Consider the following 15,685-nt stretch of genomic DNA (forward strand, 5'->3'; position numbering starts at 1 on the left):
GGGAAAAAAAAGAAATAGGAAAGAAAAAAACAAAAAACCCCAAACTTCCTGATTTACCCAACCACAGAATCTTCAACCTTCTCATTAGGGCGTCTGCATTCTTTAGGCAAATTGTTACTATGCCATTCTCATCCTCTTCTTTGACAGCATTATTTTCTGGTTATGGCTGTGACAGGGTCCGGTGATTTGATTTGTGAGAGTTTGGTCATTTAGCCAGTGGACTGAAATCTCTTCCACCATGCTTTCTCCCTGCCTCCTATCCCTCCCCTTCCACCACCACCAATTCTTAATTCCCTTTCCTCCTTTTTCCCTTTCCAAGCAGGAAAATGTCACAGTAAACCCCACCACCTTGCCATCCAAAATTCCATGGGAGCCTTCACTCAGGGGGTCTTCTTCTTGAGGCCTTCACCTTACTTTTAGACAGTTGTCATTATCTCTGTCTAAAGGTCATAGCTAAATTGAATAAAAGGAAAGCTGTGTTTTCCTGTCGATGCACAAAGGCAGTATTGACTTCCCTAATCCAGTTTGCTGAGGGGTGAGAGAATTAAATTAGATATCTAAGCACAGAAATTGAGAGCCTTTGAAAACAAAGATAAGGAGACAAGACTGTATTTTCCCTTTTCCTGGGAGCTCTGGGCTCAAGATTTTGCAGGTGTGTCATCTGATCCATGGCTTGCATCGATCAAAACTGTGCCAATGCATATTTAATTAGCAAGGGGACCCTGGGTGCATTATAGCCATCATCCCTATATTGAATGGACTGTCAGACTTGCTGCACACTTCTCAACCCCCACCCTCCCCTCGCCCCCTGCCCCCTCCCTTGCCTCCTTGTTTGGGAAGCTTCTGCATGTTGTCTGAGCAGCTAAAAAGTTTCTTTGTTTTTAGCTGCTGATGCACACAGCACCACTGAGGAGAATACAAACAAGTAGAGTCCTAAAGTGTTTATTTTGTCTAGGAAGACAAGCTCAACCAATTTGATGCCTTGGGTAAGATTTTCAAACCCTGTAGAAAACCAACAAGAAAAATAAAAAGAAATACACTTTCAACTCTTCATGTATAGATTTTTTAAAAAGAGTCATTTATATAGGATTTAAAATAAAAAACGGGATCCTGGGATAAATACTTTAACAATGCAATAAAAGAATAAATACTTTTATATTATGATAGAAGAAAATATTTTTAAAAAAAGTCCTCCCTGGTCTTGATCATTAGATAGGGCATGTTAGCAGATTTTTTATTTACCAGTCCAAATTGCATGATGAAATTCACCATTCTGTCCTGAGTCTATTCTTGCCATTAGGGAATTCAATGAGTGTAGCAAAGTTGAGATAGAAGGTGGGTGAACAGTTAGAGTTGGATGTATTTTTTAAAAGTTTCAAAGGTTTCATAGGAACGTCTGTTGGTGGGTGTTCTTGAATTGATAGGAGGTTTGGAGTTTTGCCTCCGACAGGTTATTTCATAGGATTATGGTCACCGTTGATTTTCACACAGGTTACAAATCCTGAGTACCCAGACAGAGTGTTGTCTGATAAACAGATGTAAGGCACCAAGTCTGCTTAGAATAAAGAGCAACAGACTGTGAGCACATATTTAGGACTCATTTAAACTCATCAGCATAGTCTAGCTCATAGTTCTCTGTCTCTACTTTTGAGGTAGCTTCTTGCTGGTAAAGTAACAAGGAATTTTTTTTTTTCTTACTACAATTTGCTGTGGAGACTCATGGGAAATTCATTTGCATACATCTTGTTACAAAGACTGACTACTTCCTGGCTTAGACAAAGTGTTGCCTGATAAACAGACTTAACACACAAATGTCTGTCTGGAATAAACAACGGCAAGCTGAGATTTACATTTCCATTATCAGAGATAATCTCTTTCCCAGTATATGGGAATTAAGAACCTTTATTTTAAAACCAGAGCTGTGATGCTAAGTGTTTTATACCAGAATCATGTCATGTGTGGGTTGGGGCTGATTTTTTAAAAGAAACAAAATGTATATGGATGGGAAGATTTATATTTGCAGAGGTAAACATACATTTCTTTTGGGGGGATCTTATAGTTTCAAAATCAGATTTTCCTGCGTTATTTTATTTGATCCACGCAACTCTATTAAATTAGACAAAATAGTCATTAGTGTCCCTGTTTTACAGATGAAAAAACCGAGATCGAGAGCAGTTAAATTATATGGCTGAGAATTTTTTAGGGCTCCATCTTTGTACCATTTCATACTTCTTGCAGTAGTGAAATATGAATGCAAAAAAAGTTAATCCTTAGAATACTAACTGAACTTAAATAGCATGATTTTCCTCAACAGAGATCATTTTATTATTTTAATAAAATTTTTTTACAGATATCCAGATACATGAGAATAATGTATATAGACTGTAACTAAATTATGCATCATTTTCATTCGATGCATTTGTTTTTATACCATGAAAGTATACAGGGAATTTTTCTACTTCCAGTTGTATAGATGACTACATAAGTAATCTGCAAGTATATTTTCTTCTGTTTAAGAACCCTAAGAACTTACTGTTATAATTAATTTTGTTTGGGAAAAAAACTGACTCAAAAGGGGAAATTGAGCACAATTCTGATATGCAAAAATGTTATAGTCATGGCTTTTTAGGCAGGTCTTTGTTTACACATGAGTGGGTAGGTAACCAGGTTGACTCACCAATGTGAGTTTTGAATTGATCAACAGATCACCATCACATGTTAACCCAGCTCCTGCTATGAGAAAAACAAAATTCAAAGTGGTTACCTCAACATTTTAGTTTATTTTAGTCATAGACCCTTGTCAAAGAAAATATGAGAAATTATAAATTTAGTCAGAGTATTGTGCTTGCATATCTTTTATAATCAGCACATTCTTGCCATTGACTTCATTTATAACTTCACTGAAAAAGCTGATCAGGACCTGAAATCAGCCTCATGCGAAGATTGAAGGTTTAAAGATTGAGTCATTTGGTCTTTACTTTCAGAGTGACTGAATTTGTAATTTTCAAAGCTTAGAAATGATTCCTGCTCCATGTCATAACACAACAATGGTGACACCATTTTACTTTTTTCTCAACGTGTTAAAACTGTGTATCATTCCACAACCTCCCTGTGCACACAGCCAAATAACACGTTTATGAGTAGGTGATAAGGCAGTTGAATCACTCTTCAACCTAAACAGTCTCATCATTGTACACAACCCCGACTAAACAGATGGGCTTTGAATACCAGCATTAATGCCAAAAAATCGAATTCCTGCAAATTTAATATTTCACAAATTCTTCTTCAGAAAGGCATGTAAAAAAAAAAAGTTTTAAGAAAGAAAATGGTAGTCATCTGGATTATATAATGCTTTTAAGTCTGACCCCGAAAATGCCATACCCGGGAGTGGCTAAGGAGTGGATCTCCCGAGCAGCTGGCAGCCCCCGGGGTGGTCTGGTGGAGCCCTTCCACGTCGCTGCTGCATGAACACAGCCTTCCCGCTCCGTCCGTATCCGGATTAGAGGATTCAGGGACCAACGTGTGCCAACTAGCCTGGTCCTTTTGGAACTAGGGCTTTCCCTGTGCCCCATCTCCCCACCTGAAGAAGGATTTGCTGTGGTTATCGTGACACACGCAGTTCTAGCTTACGGGGAAAGTTACACAGATCGAATTTTGTATTTTAAGTACACTAAAGATAAGACTTCGCATTTAAAGAACCATGGAGTGCTTCCATTTTAAAAGATAAGAAAACTCTTATGGTGTGACTCGCCTCATAATTTGTTTTACAAACCAGGTTATTGTATATTCATTTTTCATTAAATAGGCCACAGTTGTGTACATTAATTACCATTAGATATTGGTTTGGTTGTTTGCTGAACTTAAAGGATTTTATCCATTCTCTGAAAATGCTGATGGTAACTGAAGATTTTTGGTGGTCCAGATTTAATGATGGTATTACAAAATTCTGTTTGTTCTTTGCCAGACCATGATGGATAATGTTATATTTAGCGGATGGTATTCTTTCATCAGTGTTTACTCGTAAGCTGCAGATTGTATATACATATGTGCACCTGTGCAGTGACAGTCTACATTCTCAAATAAAGGTTTTTAAAATATTTCCTCACACCTCAGTCTTCAAGGTCACGGTGATACTGGAAAAAATAGACAATATTCGTAAAGATCATAAAGTATTACAATGATATTTCTTTTATAACTGCAACTATGAGAGTAATAAGCAAATGTGACTATTATAGCCATTTTTTTAGATTTCTTTACTGTAATAAACATCTTATGGTACTGAATGATCAAAATAGAGTAATTCTAAGCCTTATACTACCAATCAGAAATAGATGCCTATAGCATCATGGTCGTAGAAAAATGAAGCTTGGATTCTTTGGCTTGATTCTTTTGCAAACTATTCATCTTCCCAAGTCTCTGTAAGAAAAAAAAAAAATCTACCTAAATTTTGAAAATCTTTCAGGGCTGTAGTCCTAGAGGGTAACTGTTTATTATATTCAGAGTATAAAACACCCTATTCCTTATTTTCTTTTACCCCAAGAATGTTCCTAACGCTTCATTTATTTGCAGGAAAGTATTCATTCCTGACTTCGCCTTTTCTTCTTCACACTATAAACAACTCCATCTCTTCTTGGCGGCATTTTCACTTTCTTTCTTTCACTTGACTAACTCATTTTTGTTGCTGGATGCCTTCTGATTTCTTCGTATCACCTTTTAATTTGGAAGATTTAAAACTGGACATAAAATTCTAACAAAGGCTTTTCAGACTTAGTCTTTAGCCATGTAGGGAGGCTGAACTTAGGTGGAATTATTTTTCCAGTGGAACTTGAATTTGTACTTTCCTGGTCCATAGACTTTTGTTGATATCATGTTGACCGAATAGAAGCTCCTTTGGTTTGTTGCGGGGTGGGAAGCGATCCCCGCCACAGCGTGGCTGCTCTTCTTTTATCAGCTATTCACAACAGCAGTTGTTAGGATTTTGAGGCCCTCTTCAGGCGTCAGAATATGGCAGCTTTCTCGTATCTTTGTATTTTTTGAATGTGTGAAATATTTCTGCCATCCATCATTGTAGCCTGCACACATTTCTGGGGGGCCTTTTATGTGTCAGACACCGTCCTCAGCTCTTATTATTCTAAGGAGCCTCTTGTGGTGTGTCAGCCAGGGGATCAGAAGAGGTATTTGTCTGCAACTTCTAAACGCTGTGCAAGATTTCCCACCCACGAGCCAGAGGGTTGTGCCTCTCTCTCCTTTGCCAGGTCCCACGAAGGGGGTTATCAAGCAGAAATAAAGACCTCTTCTACCCTCCTTTTTCATTTTATAAGTCCCAATCCCCTTTCGGGTGTGAACTTAGTATATTTTCAATCACTGGCGGTGGTTCAGCATTAGAAAGCTGAACACCAAGTGAAAATTCATCTCTTTAGTTCCGCGGTTACCAAATCCTTAGCTGGGCCAGGTACCTTTGGAAGGTACCAGGAGTAAGACCAGAGGAAGAAAGGAATTCTCTTCTTATGGAGCTCAAATTCTCATAGGAATTGAAAAGTACCTTAGTGCAACGTAATGTAAGTCATACTGTAAGAGATGTGTGGCCAGTGAAAGAGGAATCAGAGAGGAAGGGTTTAATTCTGGGTCGAGCGCAGAAAGATTTAATCATTCCATCTTTGCTTCATGCCTAGAGAAGAGAAAATACGTGGAAGTGATGTCTGTATTTTTGCCTGATCAATTTTATCATGTTGAAATGTTTTTGTCAATTTTTACCATCCCAAAAGGAGTATTGTCTGAGGTCCCAAGTTGAAGGGGAGCAGAACTGAGGTTAGGGGGACTGGATCCGTGCATAAGTAGCAAATCCAGTACAAGGTTTCTGTTCCTGCACTGCACAAGCTCATGGAAGCAGAGGCTAGTGTGTAGGCATTAGGATTTATTTTATTCCTTTCCCTAGTGATTATATTGATAGTGAAATATCTTTGTCTGAGTACTCCAGCAGTATAGCTGTAGGCGCCATAAAAATGCATAGATAGATGACTACCAGTTCAATTAAGAGGTCTCAATCCAGCCTCCTATATGAAAACCCTGTCTATTTTAGGTTTAAATTTCTGCTCATAAATTTTTTAGAAACCAAAAGAAAAATTGCTTTTCAAGGTTAGGTTGAAGTCTAAGATTCCTTAAACAAAAAACAAATCCCTAGATGGGAAGAAAATTGATAACTCTAATGTGCTTCCTCACAATAGCATTTTCAACTCCCATCATTTAAACACATTTTAAATAATATTCTCTTCATTATAATATACAAATCTTCTGGCTTTCAACCAGGGAACCAGAGAAAGTCACTGCTATACGGGACTCAGACAAGAAGGGCACACGATTCTATGCAGGTGGACTTTTTTTTTCCCCGGGGCCTCTAATTATTTCAGGTGATGGGAATCAAAAGACCATGTGATAATTGTCCCCAAAAGTAAGACATAAAGTTACCTTGGCTTCTGACAGGTCTCTACTAAATATGTAAAAGAGAAAAGTAAATTAGTTGTTAACCTTCGTGATAGTGTTTTAATGCAAATGCTTAAGAAAGAGCTCTTTCATTTGTATCAATTATGTATGGATAAAAATTAATTTATAATTCTGGTCATCTCGTTGGCTCCATACTTAACAGCATTGGTGACCTTTTGCAATTCCAGAGAAAGTGTCCATGTGTCCTCAGCATAGAATTGCACCAGGACTGGGTAATTTTGTTCCTTGTTGGTTCAAAAAAGAAAGCATTAAACAGCCCAAGGTAGAAAATAATTACTTAAGTTTTTAGATCATGTAACTTTTCTTGTAGATCTTTGGCTTTCCCTATCCGTTACCAAGACAGTGTATTTTAGTATGTAGTCCTCGGGTGGAGAACCGTATCCCAAGCTTTTGAATAAAACTGGAGAAATTAAATTCCGTTTTCAGTTGGCTAGATGCCTTCTCCAGTGTTTGAGCTTTCACAAGAGTGCTGCGGCCCCTTTCAGACCAACTCTGAGCTATTTTCCTGCCTCTCAGTTTGCTGTTTGTTTGCTTCTTTTTCTGTGGCTTGGAATTTTAAACTTTCTTTGAACATACCTATTGCCATCTTTTGTTACTGTTCATGTCTTCTATAATTATGCTATTTTTCTATAAATATAGGGTGACAAATGTAAAAAAACTTGAAAGAACAAAGTCTGCTTTTAGATTATTAAAACAATTGTTTGGATCTCTCATTATTTTTTTTACCTTAGTATGAATAGTTAAATATCAGGAAAGTAATTGGCTATGGTATATTTAAATTAATTGAGATAAAAGTATTTTTCTTTTTGTACACAAAGAAGTGATTAATCGTCAAGATATTACACCAAGAAAAAGAACATTGGCTAAGATATCATATAGAAAGTTAAGTTTGCTAGTCTTATTCCAAAGAAAATATTCTATTTGGCAAAATTTTACGTATCTATTTTGGGACATGATGGGGAAGAATTTTAACTTTCCCTAAGACAAACTTAGATATTTTCTTTAATTTTAATTGTGGGTATTAATGGTTTAAAATTTTCCAATACAAAAATAATGAAGGTATGCCTTTCTCCTAAAACATGTTGAATTACTTCTAAGAATATTTAATTTGTAATTTTTAATGGCAAAATTACAGAATATTCCCTTAAAAAAAGAGAAGGTAGTCATGCTGTGTTTTTAAATCATTTGCTATAAAAGTAATATTAATTTATGGAGTTAAAATATCAAATGTAATCCAACATAAATTTGTATTCCAATTTTAAGTGCAGACTTTGCATTTAACTTTGTGGTTCATTCTGAAGAATTTCTCTACAGTTTTTTGACCTGTAATGTTTTTTGTTTGTGTCTTCACTATGGCTATTGTTACATTATGGTAAAAGCTATCACCCTGCCAGACTTAAATAAAAATTCAAATTTTCTCATCATTTGCTATTTGAACCTTTGAATCAATCTAGACTTTTGCTCTAGTCACCAGGTTAAGAGCATCTGAAAATTTTAAAATAGACATTTAAAAAATAATACTTCCCAATAATTAAAATCTTCATTTGCCTAAAAGCAGGGAGCCTTTCTTAAAGTAATAAATTAGCGCTTCTCGACCTAGGGTCACTAGCAGTGCTACTTCTTTTTACAGTATCTCCAAGAAAGAGGATGCTAAAGCTATATATAAGTTTGTTGAAGTAGAAGTAATGTTTTCAATTTAATCACAGTTAAGTGTCATGACCTTTTGATCTTGCATTGAACTTCTTGCTGAAATGTGGTCAAATTTCAGACAGCCCATTCTAACCCTGTGAAGTCAAGGTAAAAGTTCAGATCCAGGCTTTTCACAGATACAGAGATTTTTCTAAAAATTTTTTGGTTTGTTTTTTGATAATGTTTCAAGTCTCAGAAAATGCTTTACACAAAAAAACTTTAAATATTTTCCCTGACTTTTTTTTCCTCTGCCCCCAAAATGTATCATAAGTATTCTTACTTCTAATTTTGTGAAATTTTTTGATCTAACTTAATTTTATCTCATCTTAAAATTAAATGTTACTTTATTTTAAATTATCCCATTTTGAAGTTAAATTGAATTAAATTTTTTTAGTTTGAAAATGATTATATTTTTAAAATAAAAAATAAATGGGATCCAATAAAAGTGTGCAAGAACCTGTTTTTGCTCACAAGCCCCTTTAGGATCTCCCAAATACATCATTACAAGAGGAAAATAATACTGATACAGTGGGTGAGATATGAGATCTTTCAGAAAGATGTCTTTGAGTGATCCTGTTATTTTAAGTAAATGCACTAGAATATTAGGATTCTAGTATTTAATGGTGTTAGTCTGCATAGTCTGTTGCTGTAATACAGAGCTAAATATCAACAGAACTTGTTTCTGTTGTTTGGGTTGCTTTTATATACCAGCTTCAAAATATGTTTTGACACTTTATTATGTTCTGAATCAAGCTTCAGATGTGTGTAATGAAGGATGAAGTCTTTATCAGACTCTAGTGTATAAATAATGGAGAAGAGCAGTTTGGAAATGGTCTCTGTGTAAGAGGATGGTTTCTGAAGAGTTTCAAGTTATGATCTGGCGCAAGCCAAGAGCCACTGGAGGTGAAAACAGAACCGAGAGTTCTCTCTGGAGGCACGGGCTGCGGCGGCGGCTGCTTTTCTCCCCCGGTCTTTTCTCGCTTCTTTTTTCGATCATCACGTCACTTCTGTAATGTTCTCATTCCTAGTTTACATGCTGAACCTTTTGAGAAAGTCTGGCACCTCTGATCCACTTTCCTTCACAGACCCTGTAATTTTTGGCTGTATTTTTATGTTTTTCAGATTCAAGTCAATCTGAAAGTCCCAGCCAGCCAAGTGACGCTGACATTAAGGACCAGCCAGAAAATGGTAAGTTTAGTTTGGGACTCTGGTTGCTGCTTTGAGAGTCCACGGTAGCCAGCAGCCAACCAAGTACAAGGATTTCGAGGTCTGCCCCTGTAGGCGGCCCACAGTAGGAACAATCTTGAGGACTCAAGGAGTTTTCTGGGTCACTCTAGCAGCCCCAAAGCCTCCCCTCAGCCACAGACCCTATCAGGGTATTCATAAGAACCTTAGTTCCCAAGAAAGTTGATTACTGTGAGAGGCAGAGTTGATTTACCAGATCAGAATCTTCTACAGCATAAGTGAGGAGCCAACACTTTTCATTTCAGTTCCTTTTAAGGAGGCAGGTGACCCACGATCTTCTTCACTAGTGATTTAAGTTTATTGACTGACAAGTATTATTAAGGCCTTTTCAAAGCCTTTTCTAATTGCTTTAAGAAAATTATCTCTGCCTTTGAAGGATTTTTCACTTTCAAATTGTCTAAAATAAGACACTAGGAATACGTGACAGTATTAAAGTCATCAATTGCATAAATATATAAATTTTCTGTTGCAGAAACTTGACTAACCTAGAATACACACTTTATATATGAATATAATAGTATTCACTAAAATACTAACTGTGTGGTATATGCACTCCAAATTCAAAAAAGGTTGTCATAGGTTAGAATTTAAGATTGAGTAAAACCATCAGTTTCAATAAAAACTGAGACATAAACTAGTGACACCCATGACATGCTAAACATTGTAGTATGCACTTTCATAGGTATCATCTCATAAAATTCCAAAGTGCTCTTCCTTGGTGAGAGAGCTGAAGAGTCAAATGGGAACTTGACCTTGAGGGACCTTTGAGGGGATTTTGGCAGCATGGCTGAAAGCTCAGGCTGTGGTGTCAGACCTGTGTTCAAATTCTGCCTCTGCTATTTCCCTCCTTTGTGATTTTGAACAGGTTATGTAGGCTCCCAGAGTGCTGATTTGTCCCTCATCTTTGAAGTGGTATGGTAATAACATCACTGGCATGTTGAAGAATTCAATAAGATAATGTGTATAATATACTTACCTAGCATCTTTCATAGACTTTACACTAAAAAAAAAGTTGGCTATTGTTCAGTATTCCACTTATTGTTTTTCTAGTCAGTATAATCCTACCATACCTTGTTTTTCACTTGGAATGACCTCATTCTTCCTGACGCTCTTCTTCTTTTTGTTGTTCTATCTATTTTTCCATTTTTATTTCTGCCTGATCTTTTGGCACAGATAGGTAAACTGAATTATGTCAGTTTTGTGGGGCAGAGGATTGAGTTTACCACACTGAATATCCTATCACTGATTTTCTCAGAATTTGTTTCGTTTCTCAAGCCTGGGAAATTCTCTGTAACATTGCTAGGCTCCCATATTAAATATACACTATCTTGGCTATTCCTCTCCTTATCCTGGTATTTTGGTGGTATTTTCCTTATCAAAGTCATCTTTTCACAGCAGGCATTTAAAAAAGAGAGAGAGGGAAAAAAAGAGACCTCCGAAGGCTTGTTTTTAGTGTCATAAACAGCTACATCTTATTTTTTGTTGACATTTTAAAGAGAGATATTTATAGACTAGTTTCATTCTTTATTTCCCACTTTGCTTATAGGTGATGCTGTGTGTGTTTTGTTTTTTCATATATTATACCTGTATATAATCTGCCTGAAGTTGTGTCCAGAGGTATTCATGCTGTTTTCACCTTTAAGAGCTGGTGAGCTGCGGGGGTGCGTGGCTCACGTGTTTCGGCCTGGCTGCCCCTCTTGCAGGCCTGCGATTCATCTGTCTTCATAAAATGGCCGACAAGCTGTTCACATGCAAATATAAATTGAGAGCATGAGAGGCCTGGCATGCCTTTCTGGAGCTGCTGTAATACCGATATTGTTTTCCATTCCAAAAAGCAACCGGGATTGAGCCTGGATTTTTCGGCCAAAGGCACGGAGAGACTAGCCAAGTTCTTCGTTAACCCCAGATCACTTGGTGCCACCTCCAGGATTCACAGTACCATTTGGGAAGGATCATATGAGTTCAAAGAAAGAAAGTATTAATATCCAGGAGAGACAGTAATAAATTCCTGTGTTTCAAATTTCTATTTATTTCAGAGAAAGGGAAGTAGAAGTTGCTTCATTTTAGACAGTTCCAACTGGAGCTCAGACTAGAGGCACATCAGCCTCTTCAGTTTCCTCTTTCTGACTTTTGTCAATCTCAGATGAAGTTATTTGAGGAAAATTATTTTTTCCTCTTCCTTAAAGGCATATAATCCCTGAAGGAAAGTAAATGAAGATTTCAGGACTAGGTATTTACATGCATTAGATGACTTTCTGGGGTTGCTTTGATAAAGAGTATTCTTTCATTTTCATTACCCTAGGTTATGGAAGATGAGTTCCTAAAAGGTTCTTGTTTGTTTGTTTGTTTCATTTTTGTTTTTAAGAAAAGAACGCTCATAAATGTATCAACAGAACTCAGAAACTTTTGAAATCTTGGTGGATGAAGAAGTGACAGACTCTGGTCTTCAAATAAAGTGGGAACTCATTATTCCTTCTTTATGTATATATTCAAGGGGAAATAATATTCTTTTTATCCCAGCTCTTGAGGAGAAAGGTAATGGGAAACGAATGGTATTTTCCTAGTAAACCATGGAGAATGAATAGACAAATGGTAACATGCTGTTTCATCCCAAAACCATACACTAGGCCATGGAACTTTACCTAAAGTGGATGCAGCTGTTTCTTCCCTGCCCGGCTCGTCTTTTTTCTGTGGAATTTTTGCTTTCTTTTCTTGTACTCCCTTAAGACTCCACTGTAAAAGAAAACAAATCTTTGTCCAATTAGAGTATTAGATGGGAATTTTGAAGGAATTATCTGAAGCCCAGAGATAAAATATCAGAATCGCTGAAACTCAAAATTGATATAATATAATGATTAAGAACTCCCCCTCTAGAGTCAAACGGGCCTGAGTTCAAATGAAATAATGGCTGGGTGACTTTGACTAAGGTATTAGCCCAATCTCAGTATTCTTATCAGTAAAATAGGAACATTAAAAGGTCCTTCCTCTTGAGTATTAAAATGAGAATATGCCTGTAAAATAGCAGAATGCCAGGTTCATAGCAAGGATCAAAGAAAGGTGACCATCACCACTCTCCAGTTAAAGCTCGTATCTGTAATGAGAGGTACATATTCAAAGAGGTCAAAACCTGGGAGCCTTGGAGGGGAAGGGAGGAGAGTATCAGAAATAAACCAAGACTCTTTAGAGACAGCTTTTGTAGATACCTACTCTGTTCTGAAATGTCAGACTTAAGTCTCCTAAATCTGTCCCTAATGCCCCCAGTGACATGGCTATTTTGCTGTTTAGTTCTCTTCTCCACATTCTGTTTACCTCCCAAGAGTCGAGAACTACAAAAGTGATTCAGAGTCGCTAGAACCTTCAGGATGAATGCTCAAGAAGATTACTCTGGAAAGAAGGGACTCCACTTAGATGTCTTTAATTTTGGCTGAGTTTTTCCTTGGCACAAACCAAATAGAGTGTGGCTTATGAAAACTATAAGCTGAAGAAGGATAGGATTCATGACCAATTCCATATGCCTTGAATGTGGCAGATACCTAGTAGTTATTGAAATTAATAAGCAGATAAATATACGGTCATAATCTCCAAATAGTTTTTGAGTATTTGCTCACGACTGATTTACCAAGAGATTTTTAAGAAAAAAATAAAAATAAAAACCCTGGAGAAGTTGAAATCTAATTTGGGTGTGGGTATAAATTGTACAGTTGTACATGTATGACGTGAACATACACACACAGATACGACTAATTGTGCTGGAAAGCCAAAGCTAGGGGCTGTACTAATGGCCATAGTAGATCAAGTTGTAACCCCACCCCCACCCCACCCTACTGAGCAGGTGTGATCAAAGATATGCAATACTATCATGTTCGTTTATGGTTGATGACCATAGCTAATGGAATCCCGACAAAGTTCTCAGCTCTGACTAGTATCATTCATTTAATCCTTTTGCATGTTACAGAAACCCCCTTTCTGGGTTTTCAAGAGCTTCTGAAGGTTGTAAGCCTTATTTGTTAGACTTTGACTTAGAACATCTTCTCAGACCACTTTTGAGAATTCCCAGGAGGTGCTTTGGCTACTGTTAGAAGTATTTGTGGGACAGAACATTTGCAATGCTCTCTTGATATTTACAGAGCCTGCGAACAGTCCTCCACAGCTTGCATCCTGTGATGCATCAGGTCAGGCATCACTGAGGGAAAAGCTCATGTGATAGCCCTCCTGCTTAATTCAAGGCATGCTTCCACACTGAGGCAATGGCTGAGGGAATAGCATAGTCCAACACTGGCACTCTGAAAGCACACTCCCCACTGGGACTCCCTGTGAGTGCACCCTTAACTAAAAAAGGAAAAGAAAAGGTGGAGTTCCCTTGCCAGAAAAAGAAAAGCTGTGTTCACATGTGTTTTTGGGTTTTGTTTTTCCTATTTACTATCTCTCATCACCTCCACAGACTGCTAATAATAATAATAACCTCATCTTAGTGGTTTTTAACATGTGATCTTTATAACAGGAAATCAGAGTTGGTATTTAGATAATTTTCTTTAGATTAAATCATGTTTGCTCTTCCTCATTTATCTGGTAGTTGCACATATGTTGGTGGCATCAACCCTCAGATGGGCTTTGCAATCAACGGAAGGCCATTAATCATGATGCTTGCCCCAGATTTTGAAAGTTTCCAGCTCTACCTGCCAATTTGAAAATCACCCTGGAGTATTGGTTGAATCTAGCTTTCATGTTCAGCATCTTTATGTCATTCCCATCCTGTATCACCAAACTAGGTATCGTTACTAAAGGTTGCTAGATGAACAAGGAATGTACTTTTCTTCAGTCTCAATTGTCAGTGTCTCATTGGTTATCAGTTAACTCATTTCTGTGAGTATTTTGAATGTTTTAGTACTTATGAAATAACTTCCAAGGCTACTGACTTCCCAACTTAAGATTTATATGTAGGATTCACTTTGTAACTTGGAGGTGAGATGAGAGAACTATAAATATCTGTTTCTCTTTTGGACAAATGTCCTTTTATCTGATGATATTCTCATAAGCAAGTGCAAACCCTCTGCTTTAACTTTTTTCACTACCTCCTCAAATATGTAGTAGATATATTGCAATATTATAATATTAGTACATAGTTGGAAGGCAAACTAAAATTCATAATTCCAAATGCTAAGAATTGTTTCTTACTACTGGATGGACTGCTGTTTTAGGAACTGTTTTGATTGCAGGGTCATTTTAGTTGGGTCATTTTAGGAATTTTGGAGGCAAGGCACAGCCAAACAGTTAGTGTTTTATTGGGAAAGCAGGAGCATTCTAGCACCATTGACTTGTAAATACAACTTGTCAATATTTCACAATTTGCATGACTTTCTTTTGCAATTACCTAGCAACAGTTATTCTCAGCGGTGTTCTTTCCAAAAACCCTGCAGGGACAGACACAGTAGAGTGACCACCAAAATAGCAGCAATAACAGTAATGATCAATATTCTAAATATTGTAAAGGTCCCAACTCAGGGAGACATTAAAACCTAAATGCCTTCTGGTTTCCAAATCTGTGTAATTAAATTCTGACTGATGATTTTTCAGCAATGCGATGGAGTTAGTCTATCTTCTTTTAGCGACTGTGGAACTAAGATTTGGTTTCATCTAAAATGTCAGTCTGAGACCAGGTGAATTGTGCTTTCTTAAATATTGTTAGCAGATGTGACCCATCACTGTTTGCAGGGACTCTTTAGAAATGCCTGCGGACAGAGGGAATTCTTGGATCTTGCCTTTTGAAAAATGAGGTACCAGGTGAGACTGGGGGCTTACCCCGCATGCATGCTGCAGTGTGGAGTTGCTGCGCTTTACCACAGAATCCAAGGTAGTTAAAGAGCCTTTCCAACTGAAAAAGAGGGAGGAAGTTTGTAGTCATTTTAAAGAAGTAGTTTTACCTCTCACGTTATGTGTGTTTTATTACCTACATACAGAGGATAACTAGCTGAACAGACTTCAAGTGGTTGGCTAGTAGCCAAAGTAGGGAATGTTTTAGACCCCTGTTCCCCTGATTTCCAGGTTCTAAAATGGACTGGCTGGGTGGTCTCTTTCAGACACAAACCCCACCTCCTCCCCTCGGCCAGTCTCTCACACAGAAATAGATATAGAGGAAAGACGAAATAAAGGGGTGTCTTTCTGGTCCTCAAATTCGTTCATGCCTATGACTTGTTTTGGGAGAGACAACCATTTGGATGTAACATTGCAAATAGAAAAGTGTTTTTAAGTG

General features: G+C 37.3%; 1 protein-coding gene across 6 annotated transcripts in view; it reads left to right on the forward strand.

Annotated features, from left to right (window-relative positions):
• NFIA (nuclear factor I A) overlaps positions 1 to 15,685 on the forward strand; it is a 368,285-nt gene that overhangs the window by 181,315 nt on the left and 171,285 nt on the right. For all 6 annotated transcript variants that reach the window (XM_057712704.1, XM_057712696.1, XM_057712713.1 and 3 more), the window contains exon 3: positions 9,313 to 9,378. In XM_057712704.1, coding sequence (XP_057568687.1) covers positions 9,313 to 9,378 — 66 coding nt within the window. The remainder of the gene's footprint in view (positions 1 to 9,312; positions 9,379 to 15,685) is intronic.

The sequence above is a fragment of the Hippopotamus amphibius genome, chromosome 1 (assembly GCF_030028045.1).
Source record: "Hippopotamus amphibius kiboko isolate mHipAmp2 chromosome 1, mHipAmp2.hap2, whole genome shotgun sequence".
NCBI classification, from domain to species: Eukaryota; Metazoa; Chordata; class Mammalia; order Artiodactyla; family Hippopotamidae; genus Hippopotamus; species Hippopotamus amphibius.